At 34.7% G+C, this 15,198-nt stretch overlaps 1 protein-coding gene across 1 annotated transcript in view; it reads right to left on the bottom strand.

Moving 5' to 3' along the window:
* LOC144449318 (glutamate receptor ionotropic, kainate 2-like) overlaps nt 1–15,198 on the bottom strand; it is a 53,055-nt gene that overhangs the window by 32,565 nt on the left and 5,292 nt on the right. The window contains exon 3 of the mRNA XM_078139836.1: nt 5,498–5,653. Coding sequence (XP_077995962.1) covers nt 5,498–5,653 — 156 coding nt within the window. The remainder of the gene's footprint in view (nt 1–5,497; nt 5,654–15,198) is intronic.

Genomic DNA, 15,198 nt, shown 5'->3' with positions numbered 1-15,198 from the left:
TGTTTGATACGTTGGTGTGTCTGGCTGTTGACGTTTTAAAGTGACAGCACTTAAAATGGACGAAAAGTGTAGTGTAAATTTGCGTTAAAGATTTGGAGAGTTTGCCCGAAGTAGACTAATTGTCACAAGGGGATGCGTTATGTTCACATTATCAACACATATAATTATTTCGTTTATTTGCCATAGAAAGAATGAATTTGTCACAGTATGCCATACATATACAGAAATTGACAAACTAGAGAAATTGCACAACACATCTGTATAGAATACAATTGAGAGTTCTATGGCCGGAAAACAGGGAAAAGCTAAAATGTAGCTTGTAAAAATCTGTTTCCCTAGTTTGGAACTTTACAATTCGTGGCTCAATGAGAAATAATGAGGGCTTTCTAAAAGAAGAATGTAAAATTTCAATACAATTGCTCTACAGTAACTATGAAGTACGGAATAATTACAAAATACCGTATTTACACAAGAAAAAAATTAGTTCAGTCAAAAGATAGTGAAATTAATGAAACCAAGACTGTACACATACGTTTTCTGATAAAATAGTAACGTAATCAGTATACCAACAGAGTATAAAACGAGGACCAAAATAGCTTGAAAGGAATGTTTTGTATTTTTAAAAAGGTCATATTTTCTTGTCTTCAGTGGCTATAAAGTTTTGTTTGATCGACAATCGAGTCCAAATTACTCTCAAGAAGTAGTCGGGCAACGTGATAAATATACAATATGACTTTCCTTAGAGATGTCATATTAATATCGCTTTAACAAAGTCATCGCCCCCCAGTCTGTCTGAAATGAAGTATTTACATAATGATGGTGTAATTCTAATGCCAGAACAGATTACAAAACATTCATCATAGTACCAAGGGACTTTATTAATATCGTGGATAAATGTCTTTCCTTGGAGAGTTCAAGTGTAAAACATATCAGTTACAATCCTGAGTACTAATTGACTAAGTACAAATTGACTGATATTATAAGTGTATTCTATCTTCATCTGTATTCTAACCATGTGTCATATTCACTTACGTCAGCAATGTGATGGGATTATAGCTTGACCTGACTAATTTGAACACATTTAGGCCGTCACCGACGGAATACCGGATGATAAGAATAGAACACACTGACTTCTGTAGTTGAGAAGATTTTGTTTGACAGCAATAATTAGCCAGGGTTCATGTATACGAACATTGCTAAGATGCCATCGCTTTAATCTAAACTGTGGTAATGACTGATATGTATTTCTATTATTCTATTCTTGTATAGTTCTCTAGATGGTATCAAAAAGCAGATATTAAAGATATGAGGTATATTAAAGATATTGGGTATATGTAAAAGCATGTTTAATTAATTTCATAATTTCGGGATCCTGTACGTAATATCAATTTTACTTGTATATTTTGTTTGTATGTTTATTCGATCGTTTGTTTTGAACAAAACAACAACAACAACAACAACAACAACAACAACAACTGAGACACCAACATCTTGGATTATGGTTGACTGTTTTCATCATATTGACTCAAGTACTTAACAGACTGACGGTGCCCTGTAGAGGAACTGATAGAGTAATGTGATGAGGCAATATTTTGCGTTGGAACGATACTATTACGATGGCATTTACACCGCTAAATATGGTACCAGTTTAAAAGCTTTGAGACAAAAATGTAAATACAATATATGAAACATGTATGCAATTGATACCCGATTGCATATAGACTTACGGTTTTGATCCTAACATACTTATTTCATAGAACCCGATACCAAACAATGTTAAATACACATTTCAAATAATTTGACACCGAAAGGCAAGACAATGAATGTATACTGGGTACATTTATTCGCGTTACTGATACGTCTAACTGAAAAAAATCATTTGTCAAGAACATGTGAGGGATATGGCACCACATGTAATGACGTTAGTCACTCGGCTGGACTATTACGTCACTGTACTTTGATAAAGTAAAATGGCTGAAATAAGATACGTTTTAGCGAATAAACAAACACACACAAATGAAATGTATCGCACTTTTTAAGATGTTAGGCTGAGTTAATATTTGGATTAGTGCATGTCTTAACACACTTGTACGGGCCTTACTGAGTTATTGAACCAACAAGCGTGACGCCTATTATTTTGGAAATGTACACATGGTTATGCTGCTGTGTGTAATCAGCTGATGAGCTAGTCTATCGAGCTTGCTTGTTAAGTGGCTTGGTTTCACATTACAAAATGATGGCTTTCTTTACTGCATTAGGTCTCAAATTTGTGATGATAGCACGTCCTAAAAAATATCCGTTTTCTCGCAGTTACTTTGCAGTTGAGGATATATCAGGATAAATTGAACGATAATATGCAATCTCTCCTGTCATACTTTGATATTTATACGCCTATCAATATTTGCAATTTATGTGTTTCATCAATATCATCTAATGTCATGGGAATGAATGGTTCAAGCACAAAAGAAAATTTGACAGTCTCGCAGTGAAATAGTTTCGATACAAGTTTGTTTGTGACGACGTTGAATACCTCTATTTGGTTAATTTCTGCTCCGATACAAGATGAAAATTAAATTCGGTTTTACGTAGGGATATTGTACACATAAGTAAGAGGAGACATGTCAGCAATTTGTTGTCAAGTATGATGTACGTCAGCTGGAAGTAGTCAGCTTGTTGGAGTGTTTCAATTTTGCACGAACATACTGAATGCGACATATTGCAGACACGTTTCCTATATGTGGAATACAAAACATTCATGTTGTTTCAATAGAACTGTTGTGAAGAAAAACATGCGTTTTTCAAAAAAAAAGTATTCCTTAATCGATTCTTAGCTGACGTCAAATTTTAAATTGTAATTACCTACAAAGCCACTTACTTGCGTACTTACTTACTAACTTACTTACTTACTTACTTACTTACTTACTTACTTACAAAGACGCGTTAACGTGAACATGACGTCATTATTGAGAGTGTTGATTTGTTTTCATACGTAGTACGTGTAGGAGTTATCTTACGAGTTGTGAATATTGTGGAATCGTGTAGTCTTTGGTGTAAATGAAATACACACTGTACAAAAGGAAACAAATCAACAAATATTGTACCAAGACTAATACCATATACCAATGATACACTTTACAGATACTCTGTATATTCATATATCACATAATTCGTTATGTTCACCCTCATAGACACCTGTGATTTGATATATAGGAAGATTCATTTTTTTCTGCCATTGTTTAATTGATCTTGAGTCAAGTAGTCAACACTTAATGCTAATTCAAATCTAAAGCACGCCTGTGTACACTTTCCTACGCACTTCATACTGGCGTTGTTATGTTCGTATTCGAGTTTCAACCTCTATCTCTGTCAATAATCTTGTACAACTGATGTCACCTGCAATAGCCATTCACTAATATTTAAAACGTGTATTCACCGAGAGCTTGGCTTTTTTCCCTGTGATTTTGCCAATGGAACAGAATGTGCCATGTAGCCGAATTAAATCAACATTGGCTACATCGTATCTACATGTCTAAAATTTCCATTTGTACTTGAGCATGATTCATTACTCAAACACATCCCAAAAACTAGCATCTGTCTGAGAGTAGTCATATCACACGAAAATATTGCTTTTCAATTGGCACACGACACCCTAGTTGTGAAATGGAAGACAAATATTCCAGTTTGCATTAAAGCGATTACCATGGTGTCACTACTTCCTATATACATTTGTATTCAAGTTACCCTTGTGGAAAATTCAATCAATGGCATAAAATGGTTTTTTATCAAGACCAGCTGCAAAGTTTGCCAGGAACTGCTCTAAACCTATTAATTTACTTAAAAGTCCATTGCTCGTCTATCGAGATTCATCAATATATGTTGGGAGGTCATGACCTCTCGCTATGAATCGGTGGTTACTTTGTTAACGTAATTTAAAGACATGCGATGTCTGTCCGGAATTCATTGGCGAGAACAGGTTTAGTTTGGAATAATGTCTTTGTGAAATAGTCCCCAATTCCTATGGATTTTCCTTCAAAGCCATATTGTGACTTAGACGATAATTCCCATAACTTTTATTCGTATTCTCGGCTTATTTATGTTGGTTTTCTCCATATGTGATCACCCAGTCATCATACTATTTCATCATGTACAATTTGTTGACGACGACGGGTTTGTTTGCTATTCATTTATTCTTAATTACTTTATTTCTTCATTAATTAATTAATTAATTAATTAGTTTCTTTTTATTTAAACAGTTAGTTGGTTAGTTCGAAATCGAACGGAATGATTTGCACTTCAATATGATATTATATTGTAATTCCTCACTGGACAATGCAATTTACGACAAAGATATAGCAACCAACAAAAACAAAAACAGTAAGAAAAAGACACGCAAATAGTGTTATTGGGTCCGTACCTTTTATTTACACATTGATATATCAACTAATAAATACAGTATCAGTGACGATTTATGGTAAGTCTGGTAATAAGATGAAATGGAAAGGTTGCCAGTAAACTTTACTTTTGTGTATTTCTCAGAAATAGAGAAATTAACGAAAATAGAATTAGCTTGCAGATTCTCACAAAAAAGGAAATAAGAATGATAAAACACTATATGATTATATATTACGATTCAGCATGTAGACCACCCAATGTTCATCTTAATGTAGAAATAGTTGTTAAATATTTTGTCGGTTCCTATAATGTAGTAAACTACGCTTGACGTATCACACAGCCATTCTTTGGATAACTGAACGACATGTGAACCAGGTTATGAAATTATAGAACTATGCTGATCACCCGCTTAAACATGTTTACACAGTATACCTCCATTTAAATTTATAGCACGTCATTGCATACCATAATTCCAATGGGCAAAAATTAGATTTAGACATTGCGCCATAAAAAACATAATGCACTCAATTCAAATACATAAAGCAAATCTACAAAAATGCACAGTTGTTTGATTTTATTGTTTTTAGCATTTATTCATTTAATTTCGTCCAGAGTTCCAGTTTCCTTCTAAATGTTTGTATTGATGTAACTGGAATTTCCTGTTGGTATATAGTTTTCCATTTTCTAATTCTGTGTTCTATTCTCGACCATTTTTAGCATGAATTACGATGCAGAAGTTTTGCACAACACCGCAATTTTATTTGAGATTTGGATCTAAAAATAATTTGTATTGTTCATATTTTAATGCAGGCTTTTGCTTTTTTATATTATACAAGTAAAAAAACTGTCCATATTGTATGTACTACAGCTCGCAATGCGCATCCAATTGATTAACCAACACTAACAAACAGAAAATACATGAAAAGAAAGAACAATTGCAATGCCTCACTCCAGTGTTGCTTTCATGTGACTAAAATGAAAAGAGACCGTTTTATTTTCCTTTTACTCACTCCAAGATTAGGATAAATTTAGATCTCAACGATTGGTCTTTTGACAAATATTCAAATCGAGATTACACATAAACTGAATAAGGAAATTGTCTCACCTGTCTGGACGGCTGCGAATGATTGTCCTCTCGGAACCTTTTCACTGATGTATTCGAATCGAATCTCTGGTAGTATGTCAGCTTGCTCGTTTACCTGTTCCTCGGCAAGTCTTATGATTTCTTCTTGGTTCGTTATCGGTTCTTCTAAAACGATACCTACAACACATGAATTTTTTTGAAATTTTATTGACAATCAGACAGAGGAACACAAATAATCATATCTATAAATATATAATAATTCTTTAATACGTTATAAGAATGGTTAGGAAATATATTATGTTAGGTTAAAGATGAACAGTTTTGTAATATTTCAAAGACTGCGAGTAGCTGATGTATAAGGAGTGCCTTTTACTACCATTTTACTACCATAGTACAGTTATCATATGTTGCTTGACGTGTGTCCTATTTCCATCGTTCTCGCAATTACACAAACCTGTCGTAGTCGTCTGACAGTACAAGGTAAATAGAGTCCTCAAAGGGATGGGTATAACGTTACCAATTAATCATTACCTGATTTGTCAACTTCTATAGGACTGAATACGGCATTGTAAATATTGTTTGTACTGATCGTAAGAATTCACTTGTAATAGTAGATCATACTAGTATTTTATTCAACTGGTCGACAGGTACGTCAGTTGAATAGGTATTAACGTTAAACCTTCCAAACAGCACTCGGATTTTCGACATAATGAGGCTAGGGTTTAACGTCGTACCATCGTACTAATATATTAAATGGAGAAAATGAAGTAGCATATACCTAACTACCTACCTCCATCCATCCACCATGCAAACATCCATCCATCCATCCATCCATCCACCATGCATACATACATACATACATACATACATACATACATACATACATACATACACACACACACACACACATACACACACACACACACATACATACATACATACATACATACATACATACATACATACATACATACATATTTTGTACACTTACCAAAGAAAAAGATACAATACACAAAGATTTACCAACTGAACGTGCGTAGTGTCAAGGACGTGCTTTAATTAGAAGGTAGCCTATTAAATTGAATGTTCCCGTGGGATGTTTGCAATTAATTATTCTTTTCTCGGTCATTTCCAATGATGAGCTTATTTTATAAAAGATGAATTGGTATGTATAGGTTAATTAGATAAATACAATAACCTGTCATTATTACTTTACCGACTAATACTCCTGTATTCTATCATCTTCGGCATGCAAGTGACACACATATATGTTACTTATTAAGCAAGTAAAGCAACACAAGATATTTACATGAGTTACTGTTCTATCTTAGCTGTACACCAATACTAATCAGTTACTTTGATAGATATATGTACAAAATGTGAATTGTAATAATTGATATGCTCTGATCTTGCAGGAGTTTCATGTAGTCTTCTGTGTCGATTTTTCTAAATGAAATCCCATGTGTAAATTGATGACACTCCCAGCGATCCAGCTGACGAATATCCATTAATTTGGGTATGATACTGGTGTCGTCTTGTTATTTGCAAGAGTAATTTGTATTACAAAACTGACCCTTTAAAAATTAAGGACAAAGACGAACGAATTGAACTAATTACCGTCAAGGGCAAATGGAAAGTGATAACAGCCAAGGTCAAATCGGATTCTATCACAGAAAAAGATGGCGATTCAAAGTACGAGTGATGTTATGTTCATAATTCTAGAGCTATAGACAAAAAGTGTAGATGGTTTGTTGAAATCAATAGTAAAAACAAACCACTCTAAAATGTGCAAGCTGTCTGTCGCAATTTATTAAAAACTGTCCAAAATGAATGAAATTGCTCGTTATTGGCATTTTACTTTAATGGTTAAGACCAAGCGGAGGCAAGAAGACCAAATAATATAAATTTGGCGGAATCAGGTGGACTAAGTCTCTACACATCTCTTTCCTCCTGACGTATCATACAAATTGCTTTACTACAGATATGACCGCCATTCAGTTAACTGTGATATGAGTATAAAACTATATGACCAATGTCCTATAACACTTAGCACAAGAATTAAAAGAAGTCAGTCGTACTAAAGCTTATAAAGAGTCATCAATATGCAGAAAATGACTTTACTTTGACCTTGCACCCACAATGTCAAGGTCAAGATGCACCTGGTGTTGGATGGACGGATTGAGTTTCTTCGTACTGCACTTTTTAAGTCATTGGATTAAATATGATTTTTATTATTACAACAAATATGGTTTAATTCCATTGGGACGCATTTGTTGAGATCACGAAACAAACTGACGTACATATGTCAATTACGATGTCATACTTAGTGTCTAGTTTGGTTTATCTTGGTTCAGACATGTCAGAAATAAAAGATTTAGGAAAATACAGTGGGAAGGGACGGACATGCAGATGTAATCCAATATTGCAGTCTCTTCCAGGCATTCACCCAGTTTGGGGCAATAAGTACTTTAACTTCAAATGAAAAACATTTCAGAAATATCTGTTTTCATTTAATCAATGAAGTGAATCTTTTCTTGTACCACAAAGATATCTTTGACTGGATAATCCTGTGTAGAATGATTAATGTGTCATATAGCCTTCACACAGTGTCACACTGTGATCTCTTAGATATCCTTTTTAAATATACGAATATAGGCCCTGAATCACAATTAAATGATGTTTTCTTCTAAAAACAATATCTTGTTGGATGTGCACGTGGGTAAACATGGCAACTGTACACTGAATGTATCATAACGTCGATTTCGACACATGTATCTCGTTAACATTTTACTCAATATATACCCATTGGACATTCACCCATACTTTTTTGTTGTTGAATACAGTGCCTTCTTCTACGTGTTTTATTATCGGTGGTACCCTCGTAATCACATACATAAACGCGGCAAATGGTCAGTTTGAGAGAAAAGACACAATATCAAAATTCAGGTCGATCCTGCCCAGCAACTCTTTACAGTAATAAATGCATGCATTAGTTTTATTAACTCTTTCAATCAAACCTTCATGCGAAAATGTAGGCGTTTTTTATTATATTCTCAAGACATTTGTAAGGTGTGAGCTTTATGATTTATAGTTAAGGCAGTAATCTTTATAGCACAACGTTAAACAAGTCGTATTAAACAAGATCAAACCTTTTCCATCGACCACAGATATTCTGAGAATAACTGATATAAACGTTTTGTTTTATGCAAGTGGCTTTATCACAGGTTTATATACATTCTAGCTCGCTTTAAAAGCCCTCGAATCTTCTGTTATTCGGTTCATTTTCATCGAAAGCAATCAAGCAGATCGATGTGCTGTTAGCTCGTAACTTATAAAATCAACACTACATTCTTCTCACCTCTTAGTATACATAGTTTGTCGGTTTTGCGTTCAGTGAAGCAAATGTGTGAAAATGGAAACTTTAGCAAGTAATCTCAGAAGAGTTAATATCAGTATAATATGGCCTACAGCACTTAAAACGTATCCAAAACACAGCCCATTCTTATGCATAATACCATTATGTCGAGGTCATTCTTTGATGCTTTCGGCAAAATGCATTATCTAGCAGGGAAAAACATCACCGGAGAAATGAGATAAAGGCGTATTTATAGATTAGGACGATATGCATGATTGGGAAGATTAGCGAGATACTGGGAAGTCAAGAAGAGAGAAGATGTACTCAGACGATAACACTGTCTAAACAAACAAATACATACTTAACAAGGAGTGTCTATATAAGCATATCAGAATTTAACTATTAAACAAAACAGTATATGTTAACTGGCGTTTTGCTTTACATGTATTGTACATAAATGTAAAATCAAGTGTCGAGTATTACTGTATGACGTCATTATTTTAGTAATCAACATACAGTAACCAATCAAATATAGTTTCGCAATGTGTCAATGATAATTATTAATTCATTTGCAGTCCTGATATGAACACTGATTAAAACCACACAATACCATTTGTTATTTATAATAGATGCACATGAACTAAATGAAACTAGCTACACAAAGTAGCTTGCGATATTCATAATTCATCATAACGTGATAATGTCATTTACGGCTTCATGAATATGGAAAGACATTTGCGTGTTAAGACTCATTTTCTTCATACGGAAAGTTGGTTTTGTCACCAACTCATTTAAAATCGAATGTGACAGCAAAATCATCTCGTTTAACTGTATCAGAACGAAGGTATAACAAGTGTATGCAATTACTCCATATGAAAAGCCCCCCCCCCCCCCAAGTCATTTCCATACGTTGATTTATATCAATTTGTTAGCAGGTTAATAAGGGTAGGCAGTAGTCCAATATTTATACAACTGTGTTCCACTACAGTGAGAAATATACTGATGAAGCTGCATTGGAGGTCAAAGTGTAATATTTACATTGAAACTTTACATCTCCATCGATAGCAGAACTCTTTGGCTGATTTCTGTGGAATACATATTTTCCATTATGGCTATGTGATCAATACCACTTGCACATGTCTCTCGGGAAATCAATCCCTCACGTATAAGCGAAGCAAATACCAGTTGCCATAGATGAATTACTATTTTCAAATGTTATAATTTATGTATCACTAGTATTTAAGAGTAGTATTATTGCAAACACGAAAACAAAGTTTGTGATGTGTCATAGGTAACAACGATTAGCTTGCAATTATAATAAAAACAATGGCCATCATAAAAACAGCATTCTGTATAGTTCAACATACCAAAAAGAAGGTGTATTAAGAATGGCTTGAAAGGTTGTTGTACAGCTACGGCATACTAGGATACCGAGGTATTTCCATGGCTGTCATTGTCTATCCGAACCTTGAAACACTGGGCCCGATAAACATTCTGATTCTGTGTACCTCAGCATGTCTTAAACCCAAGACAAAATGGGAATAATGACATCGGAGTTGGAGATGTTACTATACAGGACTGTGTTTATAAAATGGGCGGTAGATGTTTTTATTTAACTTGAATTTGAAAGTTTGAACCCGTGTCCTTCAGAGGCACATCAACCCCAATTCCAAATCATGTCGTTGACGTTCAATTTGTCAAATCAGCTGTACATGTATAGAAAGGCACCCGTGGCCTTGATCAATAGGAAGCTATAATTATGGCATCACTATCTAAAGTTATAAACCAAGTGTTATTTTAAATTACCTAATCAGAGCCACCGTGGTATATTGTAAACCCAAAGATTTAGTAAACTTATGTTTTCACCTGTATTATACAATTCAGTTGGTTTAATATGATATAAATGGCTTGCCTCAACATAGCAAATGGAATGTGACACAATTTGTAACATGTTGAGTCAGTTACAGCGGAGACCGGTAAATAGGTATATAGAATCATCAAACTTCTATGCTACATTTATGTAAATACTTATTTATTTCACATTCATGACCTTATATTCATTTCTTGTGAGTCTTTCCAAATGTGTGGTTGAGTGTGTGCCGCTAGGATTATGTATGTATGTATGTATGTATGTATGTATGTATGTATGTATGTATGTATGTATATATGTATGTATGTACGTACGTACGTACGTACGTGTTTGTGTGTGTGTATGTATGTATGTATGTATGTATGTATGTATGTATGTATAAGCTTATGTGTGTATATATGTGTCTATATATATTATATGATATTTTCGAGTAACTCGACATTTTCACCATTTCTTGAAAAATTAAAGAAAGGCATTTGAAAGTCGTATTGACGTATAACTGTTTTCCTCCGAGTCAAGAAATAGACTACTTTGTATAATTTATTTATTGGTTACTTTAATCTTCTATATAAGGTTTCTCTTGGGTGGTAATAAATACTGACCTCACAAACGCATTTTCTACGAAAGTACATCTTCTAAAATCACATAGATTTGTTTTGAAACAAGTTCTGAACTGTTGGCCTTTACTTCATCCGTAGGGATACATTCTTTTATATTTCAATATCAAAACTGTCTATCATTACGATAAACATCTCAATAAAAATATAAACAGAGAGAGAGAGAGAGAGAGAGAGAGAGAGAGAGAGAGAGAGAGAGAGAGAGAGAGAGAGAGAGAGAGAGAGAGAGAGAGAGAGAGAGGAGGGAGGGAGGGAGAGGGAGGGGTGGAGGGAGGGAGAGAGAGAAAGAGAAGAGAGAGGTTTCATAAAAATGTCGGTATGTAAGATTCGGCAAGACCCTAGCATGCCACGTCATCATACAAATCATAGTTACCATGTTGTGAAACCACATGGCGTCTTTACTAACAATTCCTAGCGTGGCATACCCTCTCCATGCTATTGGTCTGATTACATGAAACGAGCTTAATAAATGGAACATTACTTTATGGTACTTTATGGTATTGACCGTAGTATTGACGAATTGCAGAATTAATTCTACTTATCCTTTTTGACATATACTCAGTGCCTTTCATCAGCTAATCATACCACTCCAGAAATTACCATAACATACGAAAGCTGTTAGTCTTTTAAAAACAAATAACACTCTGAACCATATTACAACTCCAAGGTTCCACACGATCGAAACGAACAAATTATCCACAAGTTGACAACATGTTGTATGTAGATATGTTTGGAGATCGACAAAATAGGGACTGTGCTACATATTATAAAGGAAAACGGTCGATACACTTTTATATATTCAATACCATTGACATGCATCCCAGTTCATATGTTACAGTGATGTTTCCTCTGAAGCACCGAATGTTTTCCCAGTTTTCCTGCGCTATTATTTACTATAACGTCAACAAGTATTGATCTGAGCTATTTGTACAGATGTAAACATAGTAATCCATTGCAGACAAGTGTTTACAATAGTGACTCTTGGAAGAGGATGTTTATAGATTTTAAACTATAACAGTATTGTTCGACATATTCCATTGCCTGTTAGCGCCTTTTCAACCGAGGACAAACAACCATCATGCTGAACAATATAAAACAATTCCAACAAAATTAGTAAATTATGTATGAATTCTTGGTGAGTCTTCACCGAAGCACATCCCGTACATGACTAGATTGAATCGTGTCGAGCCTGGAAAGAGTGAGTGTGTGTGTGTGGGGGGGGGGGGGGTGAAGGGGAATGAGTTAAGTGTTTCATATTAGTCTAATATCTGACGGGCTCTCGTAATGTACTATATATGGCACTGTTTATCAGTAATATATTCCTTTGGCCCCTAATGTCAAACGTGTAAAGACACGAAAGCGGTGTACGTTTTTTGCCTCTGTGCTACGGCATCATTCATCATTCTCTAATGGATAAATATTGTCAAAAATAGATGCCCAGAACCTCTAACGATCTGTGGACCGTTCAATCACTTTAGTAGCTACGCATATACCGGTACCTTTTAAACAGTATTATTGAAAATGGCTTGCATGTGATTCAAAGGCTATGACACTCCCAGTGCTAAATTCCGCGCAGACGATAACTTTCAAGACCTCGTTTTCACCATGAACGTCATTTCCGTTCCACTCTTTCGTCATCTGTATATCATGCCTGAAACCGCTGCCATGTTCTTTATCATGAATATGTCACTGAAACATACATGGAGATAATAGGTATGTTCGTAAAATATTGATAAATCAGATATCCGCTACAATTGAAACACATATCATCACAGTCGTCTCAATTCATTTGCGATGATTTGTTGATAAACTATTTATTCTACAGAAGTTTTGTTGAAATCGTCTCACAGCTTGTGGACGTTTGGGTTTTCTATACTTTAAATTTGAATCGGCAAACCTTAGTTGTCTTTCGACAGAATAGATAAGAAAACATTGACTCCTCTCCGTGTGTACCCGCTATAATCGATAAACGGCACACTGTCAATAATATACCATCCTTTAAGCCAATAATACGTGATACATACACGACTTTATTTTGAAGTCGTCTGATATCATACATTCAAATCTTTTGGTTGATTTCTCTTCAGTTTTACATTTACGTCTATAATTCTCTCTCTCTCTCTCTCTCTCTCTCTCTCTCTCTCTCTCTCTCTCTCTCTCTCTCTCTCTCTCTCTCTCTCTCTCTCTCTCTCTCTCTCTCTCTCTCTCTCTCTCTCTCTAATCCTAAGACAGACTCACGAACAGATTACGTATTACGTAAGGACTGTCGTGGATGTTGCAAACAACATAGCTATATTTATAGTTATGTAGAGAAAATAAGGGTACGTGTAGTAGCATATGTTGATTGTAATAACTAGACTGACTCGTGCATTTTCCAATCTATTGAATCTTCTTGTATTATCTCCCTATCTCCCTGTACCCTGTGAACGTAGGGAATCCCGCTCGTAATTGAGTTCTTTGCATAAAGCTACTGCATATATCATACCAGTGTGTTAAGTACGTCATTTTCACTCAACAAGCCTACTTAAATGAATATCGAGTTTTAAATTCGACTACATAGAATAAGATTGGCGGATCAATGTCTTACAATGGTATAAGACTAACACGTCTCATTTCAACAACTTATGTGTGCTAACCTTGGAGTTCTCATTGACACCACTTACTTTTCCCCATGTGTATATTTGTGGAGTAAAATTATCCTTCGGTAAAATGCAATAAATATTCAATTATTGAGGCATGCGAATGCAAATGACTGTTAGGGCTATGGTATGAAGGTTTGTTTTACGTATAGACTTTATTAAAGGAGTAGACTCAACAGGTTACTTGCCTTCCTTAGTAGAAATCATTACATTGTCACAGCATGTATTTTGCTCTGATTGTATACTCTTCTGTAATAGCTAGCTGTAGGCCAAAATATATTCTCAGAAATATTTCATTTTTTCATATCAACATGAATTCAAATTTTCTTTTGACATATTTTAGTTCATCCATCACTTTCTTCAGTTGCGATTTGGGTTTAAGCTCTATGTATATTCTTTACGACTGTGAAAAGAGTTTATTATGGAAATAGCGCTATTTCCACTTATGAAAATTAATTTGTGTTTGAATTGGATAGGAATTTTTTTGGTGTTACAATTTTTTTTCTGTACTTCATTCAAATCCTTAATACAAAAACGTGAAACTGTCGTCAACTTCACAGTTTTCATGACGAAACTCTTCCAATGTATACGAGTTTTATCAAATTTCTACGTCACATCTCTATCACAGTCCAGATATATCATTCTGTAATACAATTTAAGAATAACTAGTGGTAAGGCTGTCACGTCGAGATGCTATATAGGAAATACTCGCTTAATTACTTATGCAGTGATGACGTTCGAAATAGTCATACGTGTGCATATCAGCTTTTATCTTATCAGGGGATGCACTCTTGTTGAAGTAGAAATGTTGCCACATTGATCACATAAGCGTAAATGACGGGAATGTCGGATGACTTGTCGGTCGGCAGGTTAACCTACAATTTTAGAGTACACTTCTATTAAATAACTGCATTGCAGGTCGAATGGCTCAATTTAAGAATCCTCTCTCATGGCAAGATGAGTAGCCATTTGCTTGAATATTGAATAGTTTGAAGTGAGAATATTTCATCTATAATAATACTTGCTCCTACCCCATATATCAATCTGCACGATTTGTGCATATATTCTATCTAGTATTCGAAGACGTGACATGTTTGGTTTTCTTCTGAGGTCACTTTCTCTGCAGCATCACAGACAGATTAATTGTACCCAGGAGCAACGACAAGTGGCCAGTACAGTTATTCAAAATTGATATACATAAATAAATAATGTTGAAATACATATGATAAGTATGGCAATAG

Source organism: Glandiceps talaboti, chromosome 18 (genome assembly GCF_964340395.1).
Source record: "Glandiceps talaboti chromosome 18, keGlaTala1.1, whole genome shotgun sequence".
In the NCBI taxonomy this organism is placed as follows: Eukaryota; Metazoa; Hemichordata; class Enteropneusta; family Spengelidae; genus Glandiceps; species Glandiceps talaboti.
Note: the sequence above shows the minus strand (reverse complement) of the source record. Positions and strands in the feature narration are given on the sequence as shown.